Source organism: Ilyonectria robusta, assembly GCF_021365365.1.
Source record: "Ilyonectria robusta strain PMI_751 chromosome Unknown BGZ61scaffold_2, whole genome shotgun sequence".
Classification (NCBI taxonomy): Eukaryota; Fungi; Ascomycota; class Sordariomycetes; order Hypocreales; family Nectriaceae; genus Ilyonectria; species Ilyonectria robusta.
The window spans coordinates 100,057-115,093 of NW_025764436.1; the positions used below are offsets into that span (position 1 = coordinate 100,057).

At 54.8% G+C, this 15,037-nt stretch overlaps 4 protein-coding genes across 4 annotated transcripts; all 4 read left to right on the forward strand.

Annotated features, from left to right (window-relative positions):
- The first annotated feature begins 1,862 nt into the window (after window positions 1–1,862).
- BGZ61DRAFT_440163 (uncharacterized protein) lies at window positions 1,863–3,036 on the forward strand. The gene is made up of 2 exons (XM_046244450.1): window positions 1,863–2,115; window positions 2,180–3,036. The coding sequence occupies exon 2, from the start codon at window positions 2,327–2,329 to the stop codon at window positions 2,873–2,875; it is 549 nt and encodes a 182-aa protein (XP_046110185.1). The 5' UTR covers window positions 1,863–2,115; window positions 2,180–2,326; the 3' UTR covers window positions 2,876–3,036.
- Window positions 3,037–8,571: 5,535 nt separating this feature from the next.
- Window positions 8,572–10,380, forward strand: BGZ61DRAFT_341247 (uncharacterized protein; the record flags this gene model as incomplete). Its single annotated transcript, XM_046239385.1, has 1 exon — window positions 8,572–10,380. The coding sequence occupies one exon, from the start codon at window positions 8,572–8,574 to the stop codon at window positions 10,378–10,380; it is 1,809 nt and encodes a 602-aa protein (XP_046110186.1).
- A 663-nt stretch (window positions 10,381–11,043) lies between these two features.
- Window positions 11,044–13,329, forward strand: BGZ61DRAFT_440168 (diacylglycerol acyltransferase-domain-containing protein). The gene is made up of 3 exons (XM_046244451.1): window positions 11,044–11,402; window positions 11,617–11,720; window positions 11,774–13,329. The coding sequence occupies exons 1-3, from the start codon at window positions 11,360–11,362 to the stop codon at window positions 13,022–13,024; spliced, it is 1,398 nt and encodes a 465-aa protein (XP_046110187.1). The 5' UTR covers window positions 11,044–11,359; the 3' UTR covers window positions 13,025–13,329.
- Window positions 13,330–13,535: 206 nt separating this feature from the next.
- Window positions 13,536–15,004, forward strand: BGZ61DRAFT_489408 (xylose isomerase-like protein; the record flags this gene model as incomplete). The annotated part of the gene is made up of 3 exons (XM_046250216.1): window positions 13,536–13,848; window positions 13,913–14,524; window positions 14,589–15,004. 3 exons carry the CDS (start codon window positions 13,536–13,538, stop codon window positions 15,002–15,004), a joined length of 1,341 nt encoding a protein of 446 aa, XP_046110188.1.
- Window positions 15,005–15,037: the final 33 nt, after the last annotated feature.

Sequence of the window (15,037 nt, forward strand, 5' to 3'; positions counted from 1 at the left end):
TAGTACGATAGTACGTTCAGCGGCTGCGTCGTCAATCATCATCATCATCATGGCATTGAGATGAACAAACCAGACCCCCGGCCCCTGCTCTACGGTCAGCCCGGATCAACAGGAGGTAGAGGCTTGTGCGCACCGGCTCGTTCATCTGTTTCCACCAGCCTTCCTTCGGTCCATGGCCTGCCTATGCCGCCTCGTCTGGCGTTTCTTGGTTGAGCGCCCTTGCCAAGGAACAAGCGAGAGCGGTCAATGACTTGAGGAGAGCGAAGTCCGCTAGTGGTTGAGAGCGCCTTGGCTGAATGTTATTTGCCCCTCTTCCAGGCTCACTCTGCTTCAGGCGACCGATCGTCTGCCAGAGACAATGCCAGTGGGTGGGAAAAACCAGAGATGATGGCCAAAATGCGAAACACGCCCTCGTAATTCATGGGCCGTGAAGGCCATGCAATTGGGGCAGAAGCTGGGCACCTACCCCATTTGGTCAGTCCATTGCCCACCAGTCGCGTCGTGCGTTCTGATTCAGCCACACACTGTTTTGCGGTACGTACACGCCGGGTCCCTCCGAATGCACCTTCTACCAGGGGACCCAGCCAGTCACCAGCTGCAGAGCCCAGAACACTCCCCCTCCCGCAGATTGCCTCTGCAGTTGCACTCGGGTACCTGGAGCTAGTCCCTTTTACACACCTCCTTTGTCAAATACCAGCTCTTGAGCCAATCAGCGTACCGTGGCTGCCTCTTCACTCTCCAGCGTTCCTCCATTAGGCTTGGAAATCACAGGCGATGCTGCCGAAACAGGGCAAGGCGAAATAGGGCCTCATCTCTCATCCAGTCGAGAACCGTCAACCCCGTCTTCTCCATCCTCCATCACCGATATCAACCATGGCTCCAACCCCGGCCACGATCCCTCCTTGTTGGTGGTTGGCGGTTAGTTGACGATTAATTACGTACCCTCAGTCTGAGTGACGAGGCTCCGATTATTAGGAGTGCGTTTCCCCAGAGCAGAGCCACCATCACCGCAGTTACTGTACAATTTACGGTTATTGCGATTTGATTGTCAATCCCTACCAGCAAACATCAGCCATGATGTTTGGTAAGGCCGGACCGTGCTGTTATTCGTCAAAGTTGTTTCGTCCGATACCAGTTCTCCCCAGCAATAGCCGCCACATAATGAGGAGACCGAGTTTGGAGAATTCGCGAAGTGGCTCCGGCGCCTGGACAAAATTGCATACCAGCCATACTCCCTCCTCAGGCTCCGCCGTTGGTTACGAATATCCTACAGGCCTGCTTGCACCTAGGTCACTGCAGGAAACAGTGCAGCTCCTTGTTGGCTCGGTTACATGCTTGGCCGTCCTTGAAAGTAGCATGAACAAGCTCATTGAACCCCTGTCGCCACTCTCGGAAAATAGAGACGGCAGCAGGTCAGTGCCAAATGAGATCCGCACCGGATCTGCCTTTGCTGCAGCACTCTCCCGTTACAGAGTGCCTGGGTTTCCCGCCTTTTCGGTGGCCCATAATACGGAGTCGAAGAGACATGGCTTTGTTTGGTCGTCCTTGATATTGCGACATGTCGGGGTCTGTCAAGCCTGTCAAGCATGTCAAGCCATAGTAGCGCCTTGCTTCTCCCGTCGTTTGTGCCTGCAACCTTGCGGCCTTGGCCCGGTTGCCACCTCGTGCGTAGTAGTCACACGGCACGCGTCAGCACCTAATTTCTCCCCCGGCCTCGTCTCTGCCGCCTTTGCCCGCTCCCCTTTCTCCTTTCTCAACCTCACAAGGCTTTTGCTGGGCCACGCAGTGGGGTTAGATCCTTCGGCCCCATAACTATGGACGGTGTACTACTGCGTACTACGTACAGCTGGCGGCCTGAGATTGTTTCCTTTCCTAAGCCCCATCTGCCGCCGACCTTACTAGACTGGGTAACCTGACACCCGGTATCTAATAATAAAAGTACGATAAATCGAATCGGAATGGATTCGGTTCGATGCTGGCGTTAGACACTCGACGCCGCGTCTTATGCCTATCCACCGTTAACCTGTTGCCAAGAAGCCATTGTCGATCAAACACCCATTCTCCGGTGAACCGGATCATACTACTTACTACATACTACGAAGTAGGGAGCTGTCGGTGGGATCCCAATCTCATCTTGTTTTTAAGTGTTACTTGATAGCTAATCCAGTTGGTCGGTCAGTGTACGTCAGCTGAACGGGATTGCCCAACCCAGCCGTGCTCCATAGGTCTTAGGTCTGCCGACACCCCGACACGCAAGCCAAGACGACACTTCACCTCATCTCCCCAGTCTCGCCTTTGGGTCATGTACCTGCGCCTGTTCCGGTGAATGAATGTGGCAACGGTATTGTGGACGCACAGCCAATCGTCAATAGTTGCTGGGCGGGCCATTGGCCTGTCCTCTGTCTCCTCTCACAGACACAACTCTCCATTTCACATGTTTACGTATCCCAATCTCTTGATGCCGATGCCATCAGAACCACTGCTCTTTGAAAGCGGATATGTCACTGCTGTGGTAGCCAACTTATCCTTCTCCACCGTTCTCTCCCTGATCATCTGTGTCGCAGGCACGAGGTTCAGTATAGGGCCGAACTTGAGCCCAAAACGCATGTTCCGTGACTTGCCGTTGTTATTGGTTCCGTTCTCAAAATCCCTCATACGATTATTTTATTTGGCCATCGCGGCAATTAAAGATAAGGACGCGGCTTCCAGTCGAGTTGTTCTAGTCCAGTGGCGGAGACGACGGCTAGCAGCATGGCAGCGGATCTTCGAAATTAGTACGCGTCTGCCGATGATGAATCCCACTCGTGGGCTTCCTCTTCCAGCTGGCATGGCCGGTGGGCAACCTTACGGCGTAGCTCTGGCACTGGTCAGCTAACCCTAGGCCTTGTCTTGGATGGGTCGATATGAGCCTGTCAGGATCGGCGTGTGATGCTCTGCAGTGACAGACTCTCTACGGGCATGTCAAATGCTCTTATTTCAGTTTCGCCAGGCCGCGCAGGCAGTGTGGAACCTTTAACAAAAAAAAACCAATGATGCCAGTTCTGTCTATTATCATTTCTTCCGCTGATCCCAGGCCACGAACGTCCCTGTGTGATGCCACATGCCCTGGCTGTCTATTTATCCAACAATTTCCAAATCGAAGTGTGATTTCGATAACATGGAAATTATCGTGGCTCTTGTCATCCTCTTTGGTTGTCTAGTCATATTCAGACCATCTTGAAGCCACTCATCTAGAAGTACACGGGAACTCGATGTTAATCTGAAATACTTGAGTCTAGATGCGCAGCTCAGCTTGGATATGTCGTGAAATGCTCTTGGGTGTTTGTTAATCCACCCCGGGTCAGCATCCTGGGGCTACTTATATGATACTGGTCACTGGTGAGAACAACTAGTCGTGGGCAAGAGGTTCGGGTATGCACAACTCCACCCTTTCCACTACGCCATCGATTGTCTCCGGTTCTATGGTTGGTTCGAAACTGGCAGATCCCAATTGGTACATCCTAAACCTTTATGAGTAGTTGAATATCCGACCTTGGATATCATGAATCCGATTATAAAGCTACCCTGGATCCATCATTTTTCTAGGCTCCTTACAGTCGTTCGAGGCTAGTATTGTAACATTCCAACCCTAAACCTTCGCGTGCATGTGGTGATGTATGGATATCACCCCGTGGTGTTGATGTATCCTGAAATTTAGTGTTGTTGGTCGATGGCATTAGTTTAGCCACTTCGTCTCAACATTCGTCTCAACATTCGTTTCAATAAAGCGAGCCATGTGCTAAGACAATGGCATGTTACAGCAACATACCAACAACCACAACTACTCCACGCCAAACGCCTAGACTTAGAATTTGTGCCCAACCCTAGGCCTCGAGAGTCGCAGGATGAACAAGGAGCGTGGCCGGTCGAAACAACGACGATCCCGTTGAGACGGTAAACTCCCGAATGACGCTCGCATCTAGATTTCACAGAAATGATATGAGACCAATAACATGCGAAAGACACGCTGCGACGGCGGCAACAATGCCGCATTCGGCCACGGAGTGTGATCGATTGACTCAACCTGTGACGTTGCATGGAATGCCAAGAGTTGATCGTGGTCCCTACATTTCCCTACAAACTGGACTGGCGTGGTGTCTGCTCAGTTGGTCTTGGCGTCGAATGATATACGGCAGAGGTCATTGGAATGCGGGACGTCAGCAGAGCGCAGTAATTCCAACCGGCCGCAGCAAGATTGTGGCCTAGTTGAGAAGCGTTCCAGTCAGTTTTGATGGCAGGGGCCCGGAGTGTATTCCCTTCATTGTTTGATCGGGAACAGAAAGTCTTGGATAGTAAGCGAAACTGGGCATATAGGATAGTCAGACGGGTGGATAATAGCGATCACATACTATTCATACCATATATTTTTTTTAAAAAATAATAAAATTCTTCCAAGGGACAAACCACCCCACGTTCATTCGCAAAGAGCCATTAGATTGAAAATGGTTGAATTTCATGTTAACATGGAATTGCATCGTGTGTGGTCAACTGGTCTAGGGTAGGCCAGAAGACCAGGATAAGAGACAGCGAAGCGCCACAGGATGAAGTCAATAATCAAGGACTGAATGCCTCACCCAATCCAGCAAAGGGCAGAGGGCAACCACTGCCACTGTCGCTGGATGAGAAACGAACATAATCGACGTGTATTGGTGCCGTGGGTTGGTTTCTAAGGCGTGGGCTTATTTATTGGTGGCTTTGCTAAATCGACAATGGACATCCGCAGGGTGCGCAGGAATTACAATGTGACACAGGACAGTATCTAGTACGCTGGACCGAGGAAAGAAGCGCAACACTTTGCGCCACTACGACACCAATAAGACACAATATTGATAATCCACATAAAGCGGATATGCCCATGGCTACCACGCGACACCGACGAACACTACGACGTACCGATCAGCTGTGGCTTTCCGCAGGGACCTCAAGTGTTCCATCACGGGCACCACAGAGGCAGTCGCATGCTCGTCACACGGATCCATCATCAGCTGAAGTGAGCTGAAATGAATGAAGCATCTCCAACGAGTCCAATCCGCGCTGTTGTGGCTGCGGGTCTCAGCTTTCCTACAACCCACATCGCAGTGACAGGTCGAATTGGCTTCCGGAAAAGTCCCACCAATTCGTGCATTGGGGCGGGTTGGCGCCTGCAGCACCGCTGCTGAACTGCTGCTGAACTGCTGCTGAACTACTGCCCCAGCATCCAACCGAGGACAAAGATGGGGTGCGGTACGAGGTCCCATGCCACAAGAGATGAGCGACAGGAAAGCTCTGCAGTGCCGTCGATGTCGATTGGTCACCGCAGACGTTGTTAGCCGACATGGAAGATCCTGTAGGTGTAGAGGTCATCATCCCGGAGGAGCCCCCTGGACAGCCGATCCCCAAGTACACCTTGCATCCATCCCGTGGCGCGGCAGTCGATTCCAGTATCTAAATGAGATGGCGGATGATTAGGATTGACGGAGCAGACCACCGGGATCCGTGCCCAGGCAATGCGCCACGCGCACAAGATGTGACCTGAGATGCGACCTGAGAAGGCTTTAATCAAATGCCTGACGACTTGAGGACCTGACATTTGGCAGCACGATGAGATCATGGACCGCGATAACGTCACTCTTCTGCGACCGGGTTCCGTCATTGGCCCGATGACAAGCTGAGGAGCTAAGCCGGCTAGGAGTACAGGGTACTTCGAACAGGGGTATTTTTCCTCCCAAAAGTCGCATCTCTCCCCATGGGCCTGCGCACTTCGCGTGGCCTGGAGGGGACTGGACTGTTTCACAGCCGGTGTGGTGGGGGCGGACCGTCGTCGACTATTGATGCCCCGAGCCCTGCAGAGCCTTTTGGCATTTGTACTTCGCAAGGTAGTGGCTTCTTGCCCGATGTTGTACAGTTCCTGAGGACCTCGCGGCCTGGTTCGCTTAAACCCAACAGGGCAAAAGCCTGCAGCAGTGTCATTACAAAAGCGGGAGGATGAAACCTTCAAATGGATGGACATGGGAGCAAGACGGAGCCTAAAGCCCAAGGCTATTAACGTTGAATCCCACCAGCAGCCCCTGGGATTGGCCCAAGACCCTCAATGCAGGAGAGAATCAACAGGGGAGAGGGCGACTGCCGTGGCTTCCGTGGCTTGCTGACGGACTACCTGAACGTGGCGCATCGTGGCGCCTTCTACAGACAAGGATGGCCACTGTTTGTTTGGCCAGTCAAGGGCCGCAAGGTCACCAAGCATCAGCCAGCATCAGCCAGCATCGAGGGCTTGGGCCATTGACACGAGGCGCGTCGCAGCCCGCTTGACCTGGCGAGCCTGGGTGTGGTTCGCGACCCTGTGACCTGTGTGGCCGGGTGAGACAAAAAGGGAGCGGCGGCCACGATGAATAGGTACAGAGTGGCGGAGCAAGGGCCAGGGTTGGTCAGCCACACCCAAGTGAGCAAACCTGCTCACTGGCAAATGGCTCTCGACACCTGAGCCAGGCATGGAAGTCGCCGGGGCTGCCCACCATCATCACCCCAGCCAGCCTCAGGTTTTTCTAGGATTGCGGCGCGCCGTTCCATCTGCAGCGGCTTGCTATGGGCCCATCACTGCACCGCCACTCTGGTACCCACTTCACCGGGGGCTTGCCTGGAGGGCTGACAGCCGGCTGAGGTTGGTTGATTTTCAGCTGGCACCAGTTAGAAGAGCCTAATACGAAGTGAACCAAGGCGCGTTGAAAAATCCAATAAAGATAATAATACTAATAAGATGATGAATGAGGTATTTGGACAAAGCTGTGTCCCCCCAGCCTTGTGTTGCAATTCGCAGGATACCGGAAGGTGGCATTTTCTTTGGAAGCACTAGGAGTCCATCTCAAACAGCTGGCGGGTCGCCGGATCAAAGTCTCGCAGCCTCTGGTCTCGCCGTCTGACTCTCTCTCATCGATAGTCCTGGAGAGCAGTGGGGCTTACCTTGTTGACAACTCGACCTTGACACGTCCAGTTTCGTGGGTCTCAGCCATATTTGGGTTAGCGTATCCAAAGTGCCTTTCGATGGCAGCAGTAGCCTCAGCAGTGCCGTGTTCGGTTCTGGTGTTTCCTGCCTCCGACCCTCCGACGACTGCAGACGCTGGGCAAAGCTGGACAGAAGCTGGGCAAAGCTGGACAGAAGCTGGGCAAAGCTGGACAGAAGCTGGACAGTCACTTTTGGACATGTCACATGGTTGCCTCTTTCTTTGGGTTGGTGCTTCCATCAAAGCGTATGATAGGTGTTTGCGCACTTGCTTTATTTCTCAACGGCCCTGCCGAGTGGAGGACGCCTTACTCTATACACACACTTATGATGTAGGTGAGTGATTAGCGGTTGTCGGGCGAGGCTGGGATTGCCTCACCAATATGAAGAAGCGTTGGCTTAACTGCGTCTACTTCGAGCTTACGGCAGCCGAAAACAGATTAAGACTGCCTTGGAAGTGCATTTTCCTGGCGCGTCTGACAGGCACACACAGGCTTCTTCGGGCTGACAATGATAGAACCTGACCGATATTGGAGGATCGGCCGATTGTTGCTGAGCGAAGGGAAGGAGGTTCCTCTCCCATACGGCAGGTACCTGCGGAACTTGCGCACCATGTACACCGGACCTCGGACCCATGCTCCCCCCCAAGAAACAAGCCCCCGTTGGTCTTCCCCAAAACGTACGCGCACCGCCCGCTCTCGCCCTGCTCGGGTTTTTTTGGTCGCCGCCTCCTCCCGGAGCACGTTCCTTCCCCCTTCTTCTCTCTCCCCTCCCGTACTTGCTCCCTACAGACGCGCCCCAATACGCCCCATTATCCCAATATACCCATCCCCCCCGGCCTTCTCGACGTCCCAAGGTTCCCACCTGAAGGGCAAGCGCTGGCAAGTCACTAAAGTCACCACCGAGGTCACTGAAGGACAGCCCCACGTCCGGCTGTCAAAACACAAGACGCACAGCGACCACTTGGTTGGCTGGCTAGCTGGCGGGCTGACTGACTGCTTTGTTAGGCAGGCTGCGCTTGCTTGATTGCCAGAGTCGACGACTGCCACACCCGTTGCTTCTCTATTCCACCCACCCGCCACCTCCCGCCCATTCGCCCACTTCGCCCACTCACTCGCCCACCCACCTTTGCCTCACACCTCGCTCAGACTGCGCTCTCGACTCGTACTCACACCTCTCCTCTCCATCCGTCGCCTTGTCTGGTTCAGTTCCATCATCGCAATCACCATTTTCCAACTGTCTCGCATCAACCCGCGCCTTCAGCTTGATTCTTTAAGCTGCCGAGTCGCAATTCATTGTCGTTGCCAGCTGAGCCACTCTCTGGTTTGCTCGCTGCTTTTTGTCCGCCGCGTCGCCTCATCACTCGCGCTGCCTTGCCTACCTGGGAGAAAAATATCCAGCTCTCGCCACGCTCTCCAGCCACACATAGCATCACCACCCGCCCCGACATGTGCCTTTGACCCAAGGCTACGGCGACGTCGACCTCATTAGACTGGCTGAATGCTGCAATTCCTCGCCTTTCTCCCACTTCAATTCCACTCTCCGTAGTTGCGTCTATGGCCTCGGACGCCTCCGCCTTTGCCGCGACCGACGCCTCTCTCGCAACGCGCCCAGGTGCAACCCCTCCCGACTTCATCCCTTCAGACGATCCAGTGAGACTGTTGAAGCGGCCTCGCTCACCTTCGCCTGCCTCGCCGCGCTCCCAGTCGCATCACATCATATCCATCGGCTCTCCGACAAAAGCCGCTCGCCTGGCTCTTGCGACCGGACCCTCTCCACTGCCCTTAACGGGTGCCGCCGCGCTCGAGGACGAGCGCCGGCGACGCGACGACAACATCGACGACCAAGATATCCACGTCCAACACCATCCGCCAAGTAGCGAAAACCCTAGCCACAAGGCTCTCGCTTCCCTCATGTCCGGAGCGGTCCAAGCCATGAGTCGCCCGGTGGACATGCCCCAGCCAGCTCCTACGGCACCCATGGAAGCCTCCCCCAAGGCGCCGAATCCCGTATCACTGGCGCAAACCGCGGCTGCCCAGATTGTCGAGCGTGGCGAAACGAGCCCTCAAAGTGCAACCAGCGTCGGAGTTGCTGTCACAGAGAGCCCGGCCCCAATGGATATTGACACCAAAGTCGATCCCCAGACGTCGCAACAAGTTGTCGGCCAAGAAGAGAGGCCTCAGCCGGGGTCTTTGTCGTACCCGGGGTCTCTCCAGTCAAGTGGTCATCTACCAGAGCCACCAGTTCGTGGAATGAGCTTTCCTATGCCCTCATCGGGCCAGACATCTCCCCCGGGATCTGCGTCAAAGAAGCACAAGTGCCCATACTGTAACACCGAATTTACGCGCCACCATAATCTCAAGAGCCATCTCTTGACTCACAGCCAGGAGAAGCCCTATGTCTGCACCGATTGTCAGATGCGCTTCCGTCGTCTCCACGACCTGAAGCGCCATGGTAAACTACACACTGGCGAGAAACCCCACATTTGTCCAAAATGCGATCGCAAATTTGCCCGTGGTGATGCCTTGGCTCGTCACAGCAAGGGAGCTGGTGGATGTGCAGGGCGACGGTCAAGCATGGGTAGTTTCGCCGATGGCGACGAGTTGGACGGGAGCATGGTCGATGCGGACGATTCCACCATGTCGGGCCTCCCTTACGAAGGAGAAGAGGACGAATTGAGGCGGCAGAGTTTGCCCAGCATCAACCCTCAGCATGTCGCTGGAACACCGACGGATGCGTATGTTGCTCATTCTCGAACGTATCCACCAACAGGCGCTCGACCTGGTACCAGCGGATTATACCCTCCAAATGTAAACCAGAGTCAGGCAAGCTCCAACGCATCACCCAGCGTGACAAACAGTCTGGCGAGCAGCCACACCCCCAGCACGAGCATCTCTTCTGTGCCTGTCGCTGCGGCTACTGCTGTCATGTACCCCCAAACCGGCATGACGGAGAGCCCGAAGCCGCTGAGTCCCGGTGTGCCTGCCCACGACTCAACCAATATTGCTCGACAGCGATCGCCGAGTCTATCGCAACAGCTCCAGCAACAGCAATATGGTCGACGGGCGTCAGACCTGCAATCACCGCATAGCGGGCAGCCTCGGCCTAAACTCCCTGGGCTGTCTCACCCTGGCTTTGCCGCACCAAGCTCGTCGGGATTCACGCATGCGCGAAGCGGGAGTGGAGCACAGGCAGGCGGCGAGAGCGGCAACATGTTCGCGCAAAGCGACCCAAGCGTGTGGGCATATATACAGACTTTGGAGGAGAAGGTCAAGTTACTATCAGACAAGGTTGTATCGCTGGACCATGAGGTTTCTGGCCTGAAGCAGCAGATTGAGAACCAAGAGGCGGCCGCCAGAGCGTGATTGAGGGGACCTGATGGATTTTTCGTCTTGTTATAGGCATAGGCATTCTGAGACACCCTTTCGTTGTGTTGAAAAACTGGATTCGGCATGGTGCTGATTGAAGGCGTTTGGGACCTTGGGAATTTGGTCGTGGACGGTAGGGACCTCCACCTAAAAGATGGCCGCGGGATTTTTTATGAATTGGCACTCGCATTGTGCTGTACATTACAAACACTTGCTTCTTCAGATAGTATGCCTCGTGGCAGCATCCAGCAGAAGGGGTAGGGGAATTCCACATTTGGTTTGCTGGACCCGGCGAGGGTAATGAGCAGCAAGCTGTGGGAGACGGAGCTTGTGATTTGACCTGAGTTTACTGTACTTAGGGGTTAGGGGCGCATAGCTTGAACCATTAATTAATGATGCATGTTCCTGTGAGAACCCTGCAGACTGCAGATGATATATGCGGCGTTTTATGGCCTATCAACCTGAATCCCTCGTTTATTAGTGACAGTTGCACATGTTTTTTTTCCCTTTTTGTTTGGTCAAGACGCATCTCCTATCCAAGTACGGAGAACCTAGACAGCTGCCGAGGCTTTGGGAGTGACGCACGGGCCATGGACCGATGAGTTGGAGAGCTTCTTTCTCCGACTTCACGTGTCGAGGCGCAAGCGCGCGCGACGTCATCGCAAATGGCAACGGGCCTTTTGATCGGGTTCCTCTCGGTCTCTCCTCGAACTGGGTATGAAACCGACCCACCATCCCTTGATCTTGCCCAAAGCTGCGGCACCCGTATCATGGTTATGGCGCCTATTGCCCGTATCATGCACGCTCGGCCTACATCCTGAATTCTCCATTGTTGCATGTCATCCAATGCTTATTGGAGCTGTGGCTGTGCCCTAGCTGTTCTACCACTGCTGTCCTTGGCCCTCTAGAGGCTGCCCGCACCACACTCTTACCTTGACCCCTCCAGACGGACAACGACATTGCCCACCACGACGACATGGCAAACGCTGGGGTCGAGTCTGGCGTTCAGATTGAGAATGGTGAGTCCAGTGTGCTGCTTATTGATGCGACGACTGGGTCAGCGATCAGGTTGTGCAGCGCATCGGCTTGACCGGTGGCTCGCCATGTCATCATGTTGCAAGGGCGGCGCGCGACCTCCCTTGCGACACCTAGTGGCAAGCCTTCGTCTACGAACACAAGGAATTCGGGATGGAATCGTTCTCCATATCGCAGTCAGTGCTAACGGAGCAGCAGGATCTCTTCTAGCTGAATCGAATGAGAAGGTGGTGACTGTTGATAACCCCGAGACCGACCAGTCCCCACCACGAGAGCCTTCTTCACATGTCAAAGCTGCCTCCGTAGGCCCATCTGCATCCCGTCCAAAAAGTCCCAAACTGACCATCACAAACAGACTCTCCCAGAGAGCCCAAAGCCCGCAGATCCAGAAGCCCGGACGAACACCCCTAAAGTCAATGGTAAAACGAAACGGTCGGCGCCTCCCTCCAATGGCGCGCCGAAGACATACGCGGCCGTCGTCGCCGGAAAACCAGCCGATGGAGCTGTCATCGAGCACGACCACCATACGTACCCCAAATTGCCTACCCTCGATGAGATCAGGCGCGAACGGGAGGGCTGGCGGGCCGGAGGCATTCATTTTGCTCCCTTGCGCGTTCCCATGATCCGTCGAATGCAGACAGGCGCCGTGCTCTTTCACTGCATGTCCATCGGTCTCTTCGTGTCCATCTTTTGGTTGATTTGTGCCAACCCTCTGACATGGCCAATCCTTGTGCCATATCTTATACACCTTACCCTCTCCACCGCGGCAACTAACGGGAAGCTGTCTTATCGATCTGAGTATATGCGAAGCCTGCCGCTCTGGAAGCTCTTTGTCGGATACTTTCCCATGAAGCTGCACAAGACATACGACCTTGACCCAAAGAGGAAGTACATCTTTGGATACCATCCCCATGGAATCATCTCCCATGGTGCCTGGGCCGCCTTCGTCACGAACGCTCTTGGGTTCGCAGACCTGTTCCCGGGCATCACCAACACTTTGCTTACACTCGACTCCAACTTCCGCCTCCCATTCAATCGAGACTGGATTTTGCTCATGGGGCTTCAATCTGTGTCGAAAGAGTCCATCTGGAATATTCTGAACAAGGGTGGCCCCAAGAATGATGGTCAGGGCCGTGCCGTCACCATTGTCGTCGGAGGCGCTCGGGAGTCGCTCGAGGCTCAACCAGGGACTCTGCGACTGATTCTCAAGGGCCGCAAAGGCTTCGTTAAGATGGCGCTTCGCACTGGAGCAGACTTGGTGCCGGTCATTGGTTTCGGAGAGAACGATCTGTATGACCAGCTGAGCCCCAAGACGCACCCTCTCGTGCACCAGCTGCAGATGATCTTCCTCAAGGTGTTCAAGTTCACCGTGCCCGCGCTCCATGGTCGTGGCGTGATGAACTACGACGTCGGCTTCATGCCATATCGGCGACCAGTCAACATCGTGGTTGGGAAGCCGATCCAAGTGGACAGGGCGCATGGACCGCAGCCAAAGCAACGGGAAATTGATTTGCTCCATGAGAAATACGTCCAGGAGATCGAGAAGCTGTGGGCAACGTACAAGGACCAGTTTGCAGCTGGTGTTGAGTTGGAAATAATTTCCTAGTCTTTCTTCTCCTATGTCGGATGTATACTAAACAAAATGAACTTTTCTATGTTGGTGACTGGGAATGACATTGTCAATGGACTGGCTGGGTAGGAGGTGGGCAAGAGGTGGGCAGGAGGTTGGCAGGTATAGGAGTTTTATATGTGCATGGGCATTTTGGTAGACTCAACCGTCTAGCTCTTCGTCCTCCGTGGAGATGATTCGAAACTAGATGATTGTGGGTAGGATAATAATTACTGGAATCAACACTGACGACTTCTTTGAGATGAGCTTGAAGGTGACGACCAGCACTGTGTTGCGATGTATGTAAAAGTCAGGTGACTGCGCGCTTGGTCATCACCAGGGCGCACCGCGTCATTCGCGTCACCCAGCCCAGTCTAAGTGGACATTGCTTTTTCAGTCGCAACCCTCCACCGCAAGACTTGGGAACGAATTCCTTCTTCACCAGCTGGCTCGCGTCATCATCTCGGAGAATAAACGAATACTGTATTCATTGCGCTTAGGACCAACAATGGCTCGCTCATCGCTGCGCAAGAGGCAAGTCGTCAGCTACAACGAAGATCACGACGAGGACGTCAAGCCCGTCTCCAAGCCGGCCCCTCGAAGAACAGCCAGCGCACACACTGGTGCCATTTCCAAGGCTGCCGTGAAGCGCAAGGCCGAACCCGAGCCCGAGAACGAGGCACCCGCTCCGGCGACCAAGGCGACCAAGAAGCGCAAGACCAAGGCCAAAGACGAGGACGCCATGCCGCTCGCCGACCGCACCGCCGTGCCGTCGCTCAAGAAGGCCATGTACATTGGCGCCCATGTCAGTGCCGCGGGAGGTTTGTGTCCTTACCCCGACTGAATGTTGTCTCGTCGTCATTTCTGATGATATAATTATCGTAGGTGTCCAGAACTCCATCGCCAATGCCGTCCAAATCGGCGCAAACTCATTCGCCCTCTTCCTCAAATCGCAGCGCAAATGGACCAACCCGCCCCTCGATCCGGCCGCCAAGACGCAGTTCATCAGCCAGTGCAAGCACCACAGCTACAGCGCCGCTGAACATGCCCTTCCCCACGGCTCCTATCTCGTCAACCTCGCCCAGGCCGACGAGACCAAGGCCGACCAGGCCTACTCCAGCTTCGTCGACGACCTGGATCGCTGCGAACAGCTCGGCATCCGCCTGTACAACTTCCACCCGGGCTCGACGAACGGTGACTCCAGGCCCGCTGCTATCGGACGCATTGCGGCGCAGCTGAACAAGTCCCACAAGGCGACCAAGACGGTGGTTACCGTGCTGGAGAATATGGCGGGCAGCGGTAATGTCATTGGCGCAACCTGGGAGGATCTGCGGGACATCATCGAGTTGGTTGAGGATAAGGACCGTGTGGGCGTCTGCATCGACACCTGCCATGCCTTTGCAGCCGGACATGATATGCGGACACCGGAGGCCTTCAAGAAGACCATCGACGCCTTCAACGACATTGTCGGCGAAAAGTACCTGAAGGCATTCCACCGTATGCCCCCTATCACTCCCCGTCCATAACGTCACAGCGGCTAATCCATATACTCTTTATCCAGTAAACGATAGCAAAGCCCCATTCGACTCAAACCGTGACCTCCACGCCAACATCGGCACTGGTTTTCTTGGCCTACGCGCCTTCCACAGCATCATGAACCACGAGGCCTTCCAGGGTATGCCCATGGTCCTCGAGACACCTATCGACCGCAAGGGCCCCGATGGCAAGTCCGTCGAGGACAAGCAGGTCTGGGCGGACGAGATCAAACTTCTCGAGCGCCTCGTTGGCATGGACGCCGAGAGCGACGAGTTCGCAACCCTCGAGGAGGAGTTGCAGGCCAGGGGCACGCAAGAGCGGAACAAGATCCAGGACCAGGTGGATCGCAAGGCGGAGAAGGATTCAAAGAAGGGAACGCGGGGGAAGAAGGCCCCTGCCAAGAAGAAGAAGAAGGTCGACTCGGATGACGACAGCGAGTAGGGGGGTAATGCCTGTAATTCAGGTCCTGCCCAG